The following is a 14,187-nucleotide window of genomic DNA, read 5'->3' on the forward strand; positions in this document are numbered from 1 at the left end:
TCCACATGCAGAGAAATCTGTACAAACAGTTTCAGGCGGAAATGGTCGGTATTTTGAAACGTCACTCCGTCGAATAAGGAAGGGGACGTCATCTTAAACTGTGAGTTGGAAGGTTTGTGAAATGTGTAAAAAATACGGCTCATAATGTTGATAATTCATGATCTCTTTCAACAATATGAATGAAATCGACCATTTTAGTGCAATTGCAATTGCTTTGTACATTTCAAACAGTGTTCATCATTGGTTATCGCTCCCTGTCCGGTTTGATTGAGTTGTGTTAGCTAGCTAGCTGCCGTAGCTATGATAACTATGTAGCTATCCCAGACTTGATCTACATGAATCAGAGATGCATAGTCATATAGCTAGTTATCAGAATATTAATTGTTAAATATATCCCGTTTATGCATGCATGCATGCATGGAGACTAATGGCGCGTGTATCAGAACTAATCAGATAGTGGGGTACGAAATCATTAACACCCATAAAGATAAGCAGAAATGGCTCTAAAATATATCATTCAAATATTGAGCTATATTGTATGCTCAACATTTTTTGTAAATTATATTATTATATACTAATACAATTGCTCAGAGAAATACATTTTGTTTAACAAGTAGCACATGTTTTTCTCAAAAAGGCAAGGGTCAACATGATTGACTCCCTTGTTCTGGTAGCCTGGCCGATAGGCGCTTTTGGCCAGTAACCGAAAGTTTGCTGGATTGAATCCCGGAGCTGACCAGATAAAAATCGGTTGTTCTGCCCCTGGGCAAGGTAGTTAACCCCCAACAAAAACTGCCCCCCAGGAGCCGATGGTGTGGATGTCTACCAACATATTTTACAGTAGGTATGGGGTTATTTTCTGCTGATGCATTCTCATTGACGCCAAACTAGTGTTTCACGGTAAACCGAAACTTCAGTACTTTAAAAAAACTAGAACATGAAAAAAGGTACTATAATTGTTTTAAACGTTCGGTACTTATATAAATTGTCTCATGTCATCTACTGATTGAGAGGAACAAGTCTGTCTATCAGGGCAGCTGATGTCCCATTATAGCGCGAGCGCTTCATGTCTGCTTCACTTACTCATTGCTAGCTCTAGACTGTCCTGAGGAACCACTGCACTCACTGGGAGCCTTGGCTGCATCACGTTAGCGCCACACTTATGCTTCACAGAAGTTAACACACTTAAAAAATGCAACACAGCATTTAGAAATGTTGCAACTGTTAATTACTGTTCACAAAACAATGTTCATTACAGGCTAGAACACTTTACAATGCAATAAGATACCAGTAGCTCAGGCTGGTCTCATAGACTAGACATGAATCCAGGACACTCAAATTAGTATGATGTTATGTTTGGTATGGTTACATAAGGTAGGAAAAAACGAGAGCAGGGTGGTTGGTTGAGGTGGATGGGTGTTCGAATCTCATCATGGACAATTTTAGCTAATTATCAGCTACTTATTACTTTTTAGCTACTTTGCATGTTAGCTAAGCCTAACCTTAACCCTTTTAGCAAACCCTTCCCCTAACCCTTTAACGGGCGATTCCCTGATCCACCTCTACGCAGACGACACCATTCTGTATACTTCTGGCCCTTCCTTGGACACTGTGCTATCTAACCTCCAAACGAGCTTCAATGCCATACAACACTCCTTCCGTGGCCTCCAACTGCTCTTAAACGCTAGTAAAACCAAATGCATGCTTTTCAACCATTCGCTGCCTGCACCTGCACGCCCGACTAGCATCATCACCCTGGATGGTTCCGACCTAGAATATGTGGACATCTATAAGTACCTAGGTGTCTGGCTAGACTGTAAACTCTCCTTCCAGACTCGTATCAAACATCTCCAATCTAAAATCAAATCTAGAGTCTGCTTTCTATTCCGCAACAAAGCCTCCTTCACTCACGCCGCCAAACTTACCCTAGTAAAACTGACTATCCTACAGATCCTCTACTTCGGCGATGTCATCTAGAAAATAGCTTCCTATACTCTACTCAGCAAACTGGATGCAGTTTATCACAGTGCCATCCTTTTTGTTACCAAAGCCCCTTATACCACCCACCACTGCGGCCTGTATGCTCTAGTCGGCTGGCCCTCGCTACATATTCGTCGCCAGACCCACTGGCTCCAGGTCATCTACAAGTCTATGCTAGGTAAAGCTCCGCCTTATCTCAGTTCACTGGTCACGATGGCAACACCCACCCGTAGCACGGCTCCAGCAGGTGTATCTCACTGATCATCCCTAAAGCCAACACCTCATTTGGCCGCCTTTCCTTCCAGTTCTCTGCTGCCTGTGACTAAATTGTAATTATTCGCCTACCTCCTCATGCCTTTTGCACACAATGTATATAGACTCTTTTTTTTCTACTGTGTAATTGACTTGTTTATTGTTTACTCCATGTGTAACTCTGTTGTCTGTTCACACTGCTATGCTTTATCTTGGCCAGGTCGCAGTTGTAAATGAGAACTTGTTCTCAACTAGCCTACCTGGTTAAATAAAGGTCAAATAAAATAAAACTCCTAACCTTAACCCTCAATAACTCAATGCATGCACACACTCCTCTTGAATATGCATTCACCTGTATTGTGAATAGGCCTAGACTACATCTTGATTTACCCAGTTTATCAATTGTGATTTACAATTCAAATAAATTATTACCATTATGTTATGTAGTTAGATTGGTAAAAACAAAGTCAAATTGATTGTATACTATCATTGATTCATTAATGCAGGTCTCTCCAACCCTGTTCCTGGAGAGCTACCATCCTATAGGTTTTCCGTCCAACATCAGTTGCAACTAACCTGATTCAGCTTATCAACCAGCTAATTATTAGAATCATTTGCGCTAGATTAAGGTTGGAGCAAAAACCTACAGGACGGTAGCTCTCCAGGAACAGGGTTGGAGAGCCCCGTGTTAATGCTGGCATGGCTGTCTTTGAAAAATTGAAAAGAAACATTTTAAAATGTAATGATATTGAACTCAGAAGATCTGTCTGGATCAAGTGCCATTCTGTGACTTTGGCTAATATGCCTTCTTGTTTTGCCGTGGTATCGTTTTGGTAGCAAGTATCGCGATAGTATCGAGTATCGTGATACTAAAACCTGGTATCGAACAAAGTCAAAATTCTGGTATCATGACAACATTACGCCAAACCCACCACTGGTGTGTGCGTGACCAAATAGCTCTATGTTCATGTCATTGGACCAAAGCACCTGTTCCAATCCAAGTGCCAGTGCTGTTTAGCAAACTCGAGGCATTTACATTTGTTGGACGATATGAAAATAGAGCTCTTTAGCCACACACACACTAGTGGTGGGATTGGTGTCTAAATGAGAATGCATAAGTAGAAAATAACCCCTATGGTAAAATGTGGTTCTATCATTGCTATGCAGACGACACACAATTAATCTTCTCCTTTCCCCCTTCTGATGACCAGGTGGCGAATCGCATCTCTGCATGTCTGGCAGACATATCAGTGTGGATGACGGATCACCACCTCAAGCTGAACCTCGGCAAGACGGAGCTGCTCTTCCTCCCGGGGAAGGACTGCCCGTTCCATGATCTCGCCATCACGGTTGACAACTCCATTGTGTCCTCCTCCCAGAGCGCTAAGAACCTTGGCGTGATCCTGGACAACACCCTGTCGTTCTCAACTAAAATCAAGGCGGTGGCCCGTTCTTGTAGGTTCATGCTCTACAACATCCGCAGAGTACGACCCTGCCTCACACAGGAAGCAGCGCAGGTCCTAATCCAGGCACTTGTCATCTCCCGTCTGGATTACTGCAACTCGCTGTTGGCTGGGCTCCCTGCCTGTGCCATTAAACCCCTACAACTCATCCAGAACGCCGCAGCCCGTCTGGTGTTCAACCTTCCCAAGTTCTCTCACGTCACCCCGCTCCTCCGCTCTCTCCACTGGCTTCCAGTTGAAGCTCGCATCCGCTACAAGACCATGGTGCTTGCCTACGGAGCTGTGAGGGGAACGGCACCTCAGTACCTCCAGGCTCTGATCAGGCCCTACACCCAAACAAGGGCACTGCGTTCATCCACCTCTGGCCTGCTCGCCTCCCTACCACTGAGGAAGTACAGTTCCCGCGCAGCCCAGTCAAAACTGTTCGCTGCTCTGGCCCCCCAATGGTGGAACAAACTCCCTCACGACGCCAGGACAGCGGAGTCAATCACCACCTTCCGGAGACACCTGAAACCCCACCTCTTTCAGGAATACCTAGGATAGGATAAAGTAATCCTTCTCACCCCCCTTGAAAGATTTAGATGCACTATTGTAAAGTGGCTGTTCCACTGGATGTCTTAAGGTGAACGCACCAATTTGTAAGTCGCTCTGGATAAGAGCGTCTGCTAAATTACTTAAATGTAAATGTAAATGTGGCGGTGGGTCTTTGATGTTATGGGGCTCTTTTGCTTCCACTGCTTCCTTGTTAAGGTCAACAGCAAAACCTGGTTGCCTCTTCCAGGAGGTTACACCCTGGCTGCAAGTGAATCTTCCAACAAGACAATAACCCCAACCAGACTTCAAAATCCACAAAGAAATGGTTAATTGACCAGAAAATCTAGATTTTGCAATGGCCATCTCAGTCTCTGGACATAAACCCAATTTGAAAACCTGTGGTTTGAATAGAGTACCACAGTATGAGTCATAATACCCAAAAACCAAGAGGTCAAACGGGGAAATGGTTCCAATTGTTTTGCTCAGAACCATTTCCCTGTTTGACCTCTAGGTATTATGACACCTCCACTGCGGGGGTCTATTGAAGAGGGCAGTCCATAAGCGCAGACAAAGGATATCAAGGATCTGGAAGGATTATGTATGGAGGAATGGTCTAAGATCCCTCCCAATGTCTTCTCCAAAAAAGGCTCCGTGCCATTATCCCCGCAAGTTGAGGTATTGAAAGGTATTCACAACTGGGGTGTCAATCATATTGACCCCTACCTTTTTATTGAGAAAAAAAACTTTTCTTGTTAAACAAAATAGCTTTCTCCGAGCAATTGTGTTAGTATAAAATAATATAATTTCCCAATTTTTTGGAGCATACAATATAGCTCAGTATTTGAATTATTTATTTTATACAGTCATTTCTGCTCTTCTTTATCAAGGGTGCCAATAATTTTACACCTCCCTGTACGTCTGCTATGTGGTAAAAGTCCCCTGTAGCACAGCTCAAGACTAGAAAGTAGTGGCCTCTGAAGACCTTATCCTACTAACTGTCGATGAATGCACTGCTGTTACGTTTGTTGTTGCACCCCACTTAACTAGGCCTATGCTCTATATGTAACTATGCTACATACCTCTCACTACTGTGTCTCATGCAGCCCATGGCTATACAAACCAGGGACTGCTGGATTTGTCATACAAGCCTAACGGCTAACCTTGTTCATAAATTGCTTGTTTATAGGTATCTGTTTATGTGTATCTCTAATGTATGTAATGCATATCTCCACAGGGGTGTCAGAGTTTAAATATGTCGTGGATAAGGGAAGGTGAATTGAACCTCATTGAGAAGCTCTCAGCCAACATACTGAAGGTATGACTAACTATTCGCAAATGCATCCCTTCTGAGGATATTTGAATTAATGAAATCACAACCACATTTTCATGATATGTAATATGGTTCGATCTGTATGGAATTCCACCCCCTGGTCTCTCCCAGGCTGGCCCGATGCCCAAACATGTGGCCTTTATCATGGATGGCAACCGGCGCTACGCCCGCAAGCGTCAGGTGGAGCGCCAGGAGGGACACACACAGGGTTTTGACAAACTGGCAGAGGTGAGGTTCCCAGGGGACATCGGTGTCATGTCATGATGTAGTTATTGTTCGTTCTATCATAGTTGTTCTCATTCATGCTGTCTCTTTTGCATGAGCTTTCACAAGTAGGCAACCACACTTCAAGCATATTCTTCACCATTACCATCATAACATGTATTTGTATAGGGCCGTCACCAAATACATTAGAAATACAGTGGGGAGAACAAGTATTTGATACACTGCCGATTTTGCAGGTTTTCCTACTTACAAAGCATGTAGAGGTCTGTAATTTTTATCATAGGTACACTTCAACTGTGAGAGACGGAATCTCAAAAGAAAATCACATTGTATGATTTTTAAGTAATTAATTTGCATTTTATTGCATGACATAAATATTTGATCACCTACCAACCAGTAAGAATTCCGGCTCTCACAGACCTGTTCGTTTTTCTTTAAGAAGCCCTCCTGTTCTCCACTCATTACCTGTTAACTGCACCTGTTTGAACTTGTTTCCTGTATAAAAGACACCTGTCCACACACTCAAACAGACTCCAACCTCTCCACAATGGCCAAGACCAGAGAGCTGTGTAAGGACATCCGGGTTAAATTGTAGACCAAGATGACGGTCAATCACCCTCGGTCTGGGGCTCCATGCAAGATCTCACCTCGTGGGGTATCAATGATCATGAGGAGGGTGAGGGATCAGCCCAGAACTACACAGCAGGACCTGGTCAATGACCTGTAGAGAGCTGGGACCACAGTCTCAAAGAAAACCATTAGTAAAACACTACGCCGTCATGGATTAAAATCCTGCAGCGCATGCAAGGTCCCCCTGCTCAAGCCAGCGCATGTCCAGGCCCGTCTGAAGTTTGCCAATGACCATCTGGATGATCCAGAGGAGGAATGGGAGACGGTCATGTGGTCTGATGAGACAGAAATAGAGCTTTTTGGTCTAAACTCCACTCGCCGTGTTTGGAGGAAGAAGAAGGATGAGTACAACCCCAAGAACACCATCCCAACCGTGAAGCATGGAGGTGGAAACATCATTCTTTGGGGATGCTTTTCTGCAAAGGGGACAGGACGTCTGCACCGTATTGAGGGGAGGATGGATGGGGCCATGTATCGCAAGATCTTGGCCAACAACCTCCTTCCCTCAGTAAGAGCATTGAAGATGGGTCATGGCTGGGTCTTCCAGCATGAAAACGACCCGAAACACACAGCCAGGGCAACTAAGGAGTGGAGTGGCCTAGCCAGTCTCCAGACCTGAACCCAATAGAAAATCTTTGGAGGGAGCTGAAAGTCCGTATTGCCCAGTGAAAGCCCTGAAACCTGAAGGATCTGGAGATGGTCTGTATGGAGGAGTGGGCCAAAATCCCTGCTGCAGTGTATGCAAACCTGGTCAAGAACTACAGAAAACGTAATTGCTGTAATTGCAAACAAAGGTTTCTGTACCAAATATTAAGTTCTGCTTTTCTGATGTATCAAATACTTATGTCATGCAATAAAATGCAAATTAATTACTTAAAAATCATACAATGTGATTTTCTGGATTTTTGTTTTAGATTCCGTCTCTCACAGTTGAAGTGTAGCTTTGATTTAAAAAAATTACAGACCTCTACATGCTTTGTAAGTAGGAAACACTGCTGATTTTTCAGGTTATCAAATACTTGTTCTCCCCACTGTACATTCTACTCATGTTGGCTTTACTGGTGATCAACCTTGGTGGCTCCTTCCTCTAGACACTACGCTGGTGCCTGAACCTGAGCATCCATGAGGTCACGGTGTACGCCTTCAGCATCGAGAACTTCAAGCGGTCTAAAGACGAGGTGGACGGCCTCATGGAGCTGGCCAAGCAGAAGTTCATCAGACTGCTAGAAGAACAGTGAGTGTCAGAACCGAGGAGCCAGAGTACTGCCATTAAAGATGCATAGGTGTTGGAGACCCAGTGAGTGGGAGAGAAAGCAGCATAGCTACCTTATCCTCCTTGTCGAGATTGTGTCTCAGTAATTGGCCCAGGGTGTCACTTGGCGCCAGACAACGTGACCTGGAAGATTTAAATTCACCGGCCATTTGAGAAATGTACTGGAGCTATGACTAGGGAAGTAAATGTGCCCAAATTATATAAACTGCTCCTGTCTATACAGAAATGAATACAAATCATTCAAAATACTTCACCAGAAAGCATGACTTAGCCGCAGAAGAATCAAGGATCATTATCTTCTTTAAAAAATTGCTGTGGATTGTTTCAAATCACAAGCTAGTATGCCTATGCCTATTTGGGACTCATTCAATGTGGGCAGTGAGCGTGGAAATAGGCCTTGCTGAATATTGAGTTGTGGTTGTCAGTGAAAATCATCTAAAATATGTGTGAAGATAAAGTGTCTTGGGTATAATTTAAAATGTTGAGACAAGAAAGGGGGGTATAAATACAGAAATATATCAAAGTCAACGAAATCGTTTTTTTAACATCCATTGCGAATGATAATAAAGACTACTAAAACTATAGTTCCTCACAGTAGGCTATTTTAAACAATCTTTCCCTCGATAATCACCAAGCGTCGGTGTGAAAGAGCAAAATATAATGATCGGATGAGCCCATATATCCAGTTCTAACTTCATAAAACACCTGTACACTTTTCCCTTAGGCAAAAGCAGCTGTCTCACTAGCGCGGGAAACTCTTAAGGGCCTGGAATAGGCTAGTTGATAAGATGTTGCAAGTTCACTAGCGAAAGCGTCGGGCCAGACCCAGTGATTTAGCTGCCAATGGATCATCAATGTGTCCATATGGCAGAGGCAGGTGCTCTCGCATTAGTAGAATTTTAACTTCGATTTTTATCATTTTAATTTTAGATTTGTATGATTTTGAGAAACGAAAGCGTTATTATTGAAATGAAACTGTTAAATGAAAATGCGCATAAGAAAATCAGAATTGGTAGAAATGGTTGGATAAATTGTAAGCTTCCCCAAACTTGAAAATCACGCGCTGTCTATAAAATATTTGTAAAAGAATTGCCTCCACGTTTCCATGGTCTGATTGTGGCTATAGGCTACATTGCAGCAATCTTTTATTTGTATTTATTTATTTTACCTTTATTGAACTAGGCAAGTCAGTTAAGTACAAATTCTTATTTACAATGACGGCCTACCCCGGCCAAACCCGTAGTAGGTGCGCCGTCCTATGGGACATGCCTCATAATATGAAGTAAAACATGCAGAGTTCAAACAATTTAAGTATGTTTTCAAAATGCATACTGCCTCCAGCTTATAAATGCAGCAACCAACTGAGTAGTCGCAGGAGACATCCCTCTCAAAATAGTCTCTTTATGCTGTGTGCGTGTGTTAGTTGTTGAATTAATAAGATAACGAAAATACACACACCAATTGAATTCCACAAAATTATGCAAATTAACTTATAAGACCGACTGGTATTTCCATAAATTATTTTACAATGGGGTCATTTTGGCCGGCAACAGTTTTATTTATCATCTGTTCCTTTTTTTTGGGGGGGGGGGGGGCTAAAAGCCAGCAATTGAAGGAAACCCTGACTTGGCCATGTCTGCTCTCTTCCAATCCAGGGATAATCTGGAGAAGCATGGGGTGTGCATCCGGGTGTTGGGAGACCTGACACTACTGCCTCTGGACCTGCAGCAGCACATAGCCAGGGCTGTGGTGGCCACCAGGACTCATAACAAGTAGGCATCGCCACCTCATCATCCTTCTGCTCCTCACGTCTCTGAGGTGGCTGTGAGCTTGTGTGCAGCCATCTGGAAAACCATTGCCGTTTTGACAAATGCGTCAAGGGTTTACTGCAGATGCTGGACTGCAGTTGTTTCTCTATGCGTAAAACAACACATGGGCTTCTCTGTTCAGTCATCGAAGATGTCTTCAGGAGTGGCTACTTACAGCTGTAATAACTCATTCATTAACGGCCCGCCCTCTTTTGCCAACAGATGCTTTCTGAACGTGTGCTTTGCCTACACCTCAAGACATGAAATCGCTAATGCCGTCAGAGAGATGGCTTGGGGCGTGGAGCAGGGACTTATCAAATCCAGGTAAACTACTTCAACAGAGATTCAGAAGAGGAATATTACATAAGAGTGCATTCATGGCCCTCTCAAATATAATTTTACATTTGCATAATCACAGATCTAGATTTGTTTTCTGAATTGTTTTTTTTCTGCTTGTTTCTATTTCTCTTGTCTCGGTTGTTGTGTCCAGTGATGTGTCGGAGGCCCTGCTGAGTAGGTGTCTGTACAGCAGTAACTCTCCCAATCCTGACCTGCTCATTCGCACGTCTGGAGAGGTGCGACTCAGTGACTTCCTGCTGTGGCAGGTAAGGAGAAAGACACTCCTTACTGTTTCCAGCGTGATGTTGAATGCTAATGAGATTAGCCTCTTGCCTAGCATCCTCTTTGGTAAGGACAAGACCTACTTCCTGTTCAGTGACTTCACTGACAGACAATGGACCCTCTGGTTTAGCTGCCTCCCCCACTACCTCGTGACTTATTCTTTGTAAATGTAGGCTGTCTGGTGTTACCCATGGGGATTATTCAGTGGGGTGAAATGTTTATAGAACGCTGCAGACAGAAATTGAATATTTTTTGTCGGCTATTTCTGCAGACGTCCCACTCCTGCTTAGTGTTCCAGTCAGTCCTGTGGCCAGAGTACTCCTTCTGGAACCTGTGTGATGCCATTCTGCAGTATCAGCTCAATCACAGACCTCTTCAGGTATGATATCTCTCTTTACTTCATTCATCCCCCACATACAGTACATTCCACCGTACAATATTTATCCAATCTCTAAACATGTGTGCACTTTTGCCACATTCTTTCAAGTTGCATTTACAGAATTGAGCGATAATTCATTAGAAGGATCATCTGAATACCTGTAGTAAACTACTGTGTTGTATGGAACACTGTGATCTGCTTGAATGACTGATCCCTATGTATGCTGCAGAAAGCCAGAGATCAACACAGAGAGGAACAGGCCCTACAGCAGCATGAGGCAGACCGGGCCTGTTTAGCAGACCTCCTACAGCACCACGGCAATGGAAAGCCCCTGGATGCCCAGAGGAGACAGGAAGCACTGCTCAACTACACTGCCAGCCGAGAGGAACGGGTTCAGGACTTCCTTGGTGCACTCCAGCACAAAAGAGACTCCTTCCTTACTGACTTAACCAGCCAAGCTGCTCTGGCATAAAGAGGGGATGAGAGGAACATAATGCTCCCCATCTTGAATTGGGGGAGCAATCCCATCTCTCTTCCTCTTCCCTAAAGGGCTGAGTGGTTTTAAACTTCTTATTTTGTATGAGTGATTTTACCCCTATGGGGCTGTATGTGGGATATTTGTGTATATTCTAAAAGAGAAGTCTGATCAAAGGCTAATAAAAAGAGAAGTCTGGTAAAGAGCTAATAATTATATAAGTTCTGTAAAATCTGTCCGTCAAATGCATGCCATCGATATTCTTGTTGGATTGATATTCACAATGAAATCTGAGTACTCGCTCCCAGAGAAGATACACATCGGAGGCAACCATTTACCACAGCACCAGCTACACTACATGACCAAAAGTATGTGGACAACTGCTCGTCGAACATCTCAGTTCAAACTCATGGGCATTAATATGCGGCAGGTAACCTAGTGGTTAGTGTTGGGCCCGTAACTGAAACGGTTGCTAGATCGAATCCCTGAGCTGACAAGGTAAAAATCTGTTGTTCTGCTCCTGAACAAGGCACTTAAGCCACTGTTCCTAGGCCGTCATTGTAAATAAGAATTTGTTCTTTACTGACCTGCCTAGTTAAATAAAATGTCAAATAAAAACATGGAGGTGGTCCCCGTTTGCTGATATAACAGCTTCCATTCTTCTGGGAAGGCATTCCACTAGATGTTGGAACATTGCTGCGTGGACTTGCTTCCATTCAGCCACAAGAGCATTAGTGAGGTCGGGTACTGATGTTGGGCGATTAGGCCCGTCTTGAAGTTGGCGTTCGATGGGGTTGAGGTCAGGTCTTTGTGCAGTCCAGTCATGTTCTTCCACACTGATCTCGACAAACCATTTATGTATGGACCTTGCTTTGTGCATGGGGGCATTGTTATGCTGAAACAGGAAAAGGCCTTCCCCAAACTGTTGCCACAAAGTTGGAAGCGCAGACTCGTCTAGAATGCCATATGCTGTAGCCTTAAGATTTCCCTTCACTGGAACTAAGGGGCCTAGCCTGAACCATGAAAAACAGCCCCCCGACCATTATTTCTCCAACCTTTACAGTTCTGCCAAACCCAGATTAGTTCGTCCGACTGCCAGATGGTGAAGTGTGATTTGTGAGCCGTTGTTGCTCCTAGACATTTCTACTTCACAATAACAACACTTAATGTTGACCAGGGCAGCTCAAGCAGGGTAGAAAGTTGACAAACTGACTTGTACAACGTTGCAAGTCACAGCTCTTCAGTAAGGCCATTCTACTGACAATGTTTGTCTATGGAGATTGCATGGCTGTGTGCTCGATTTTAATACAGCTGTCAACAATGGTTGTGGCTGAAATAGCCGACTCCAGTTTTGAAGGAGTGTCCAGATACTTTTGTGTATATAAACATCCTCTCACTGTCAACTGCTTTTATTTTAAGCAAACTTAACATGTGTAAATATTTGTATGATCATTACAAGATTAAACAACTGAGACATAAACTGAACAAGTTCCACAGACATGTGACTAACAGAAATTGAATAATGTGTCCCTGAACAAAGGGGGGGTCAAAAGTAACAGTCAGTATCTGGTGTAGCCACCATTTGCTTTAAGTATTGCAGTGCGTCTCCTCTGCATGGACTGCAACCAAATTTGCCAGTTCTTGCTGTGAGGTGTTACCCCACTCTTCCACCAAGGCACCTGCAAGTTCCCGGACATTTCTAGGGGGAATGGCCCTAGCCCACCGATCCAACAGGTCCCAGACATGCTCAATGGGATTGAGATCCGGGCTCTTAGCTGGCCATGGCAGAACACTGACATTCCTGTCTTGCAGGAAATCACGCACAGAACGAGCAGTATGGCTGGTGGCATTGTCATGCTGAAGGGTCATGTCAGGATGAGCCTGCAGGAAGGGTACCACATGAGGGAGGAGGATGTATTCCCTGTAACGCAAAGCTTTGAGATTGCCTGCAATGACAACAAGCGCTGTCCGATGATGCTGTGACACCTCCCCAGACCATGACAGACCATCCACCTTCAAATCGATCCCGCTCCAGTGTACAGGCCTCGGTGTAACGCTCATTCCTTCGATGATCAGCGCGAATCCGACCATCACCCCTGGTGAGACAAAACCGCGACTCGTTAGTGAAGAGCACTTTTTGCCAGTCCTGTCTGGTCCAGTGACGGTGGGTTTGTGCCCATAGGCGACGTTGTTGCTGGTGATGTCTGGTGAGGACCTGCCTCACAAGAGGCCTACAAGCCCTCAGTCCAGCCTCTCTCTGCCTACTGCGGACAGTCTGAGCATCGATGGAGTGATTGTGCATTCCTGGTGTAACCTGGGCAGTTGTTGTTGCCATCCTGTACCTGTCCCGCGTTTGGATGTACCGATCTTGTGCAGGTGTTGTTACACGTGGTCTGCCACTGCAAGGACAATCAGCTGTCCGTCCTGCCTCCCTGTAGCGCTGTCTTAGGTGTCTCACAGTTTGGACATTGCAATTTACTGCCCTGGCCACATTTGCAGCACACCTAAGGCACGCTCATGCAGATGAGAAGGGACCCTGGGCATCTTTCTTTTGGTGTTTTTCAGAGTCAGTAGAAATGCCTCTTTTAGTGTCCTAAATTTTCATAACTGTGACCTTAATTGCCTACGTCTGTAAGCTGTTAGTGTCTTAACGACCGTTCCACGGGTGCATGTTCATCAATTGTTTATGGTTCATTGAACAAGCATGGGAAACAGTGTTTAAACGCATTACAATGAAGACCTTTGAAGTTTTTTGGGATTTTTACAGATTATCTTTGAAAGACAGGGTCCTGAAAAGGGGACGTTTCCTTTTTTGCTGAGTTTATAGGGTATGTGTGCTGGACTGGTCAAGTCAAATTTTCAATTAATGTCATTGTGCAATAACTGTTATGGCCATGGATGCCCATATTTGACATGTAAAACAACTATATTTTTACCAGGTTTCTTTATCTTGCTGAATAAACGTGATTGTTAATTTAGTGTAATGTTCATTACATTACTTATATTCATAACAAATTGTACATCCGAATGGATGATTTAAAAAAACTTTTTATAGTCTGTTTGATATTGTATCATTGACGGGGTGATGCCCACTGCAGACACAAAGTTTCTAAACCCAGAGGGGCAACATCGCGAGACTGCCGGGAATGCTTGTGAAGCAGATCAAGCAGACAATACCGGGGTTTTGGGTTAAAGAAGTCAAAAGAGTAGTGAAACA

At 44.0% G+C, this 14,187-nt stretch overlaps 1 protein-coding gene across 5 annotated transcripts; it reads left to right on the forward strand.

Moving 5' to 3' along the window:
• Window positions 1-18: 18 nt before the first annotated feature.
• LOC115141196 (dehydrodolichyl diphosphate synthase complex subunit DHDDS-like) lies at window positions 19-11,590 on the forward strand. 5 transcript variants are annotated; one of them, XM_029679924.2, is made up of 9 exons: window positions 19-100; window positions 5,464-5,544; window positions 5,671-5,787; window positions 7,506-7,648; window positions 9,343-9,459; window positions 9,718-9,819; window positions 9,986-10,100; window positions 10,388-10,495; window positions 10,725-11,590. In XM_029679924.2, exons 2-9 carry the CDS (start codon window positions 5,482-5,484, stop codon window positions 10,965-10,967), a joined length of 1,008 nt encoding a protein of 335 aa, XP_029535784.1. In that variant the 5' UTR covers window positions 19-100; window positions 5,464-5,481; the 3' UTR covers window positions 10,968-11,590. The 5 variants fall into 5 exon arrangements, with proteins under 5 accessions (XP_029535784.1, XP_029535785.1, XP_029535783.1 ...); XM_029679925.2 differs by having other exon boundaries at window positions 46-112; XM_029679923.2 differs by lacking the exon at window positions 19-100 and adding an exon at window positions 4,279-4,914.
• The last annotated feature ends 2,597 nt before the right edge of the window (window positions 11,591-14,187 follow it).

This window comes from Oncorhynchus nerka, linkage group LG14, assembly GCF_034236695.1.
Source record: "Oncorhynchus nerka isolate Pitt River linkage group LG14, Oner_Uvic_2.0, whole genome shotgun sequence".
Classification (NCBI taxonomy): domain Eukaryota; kingdom Metazoa; phylum Chordata; class Actinopteri; order Salmoniformes; family Salmonidae; genus Oncorhynchus; species Oncorhynchus nerka.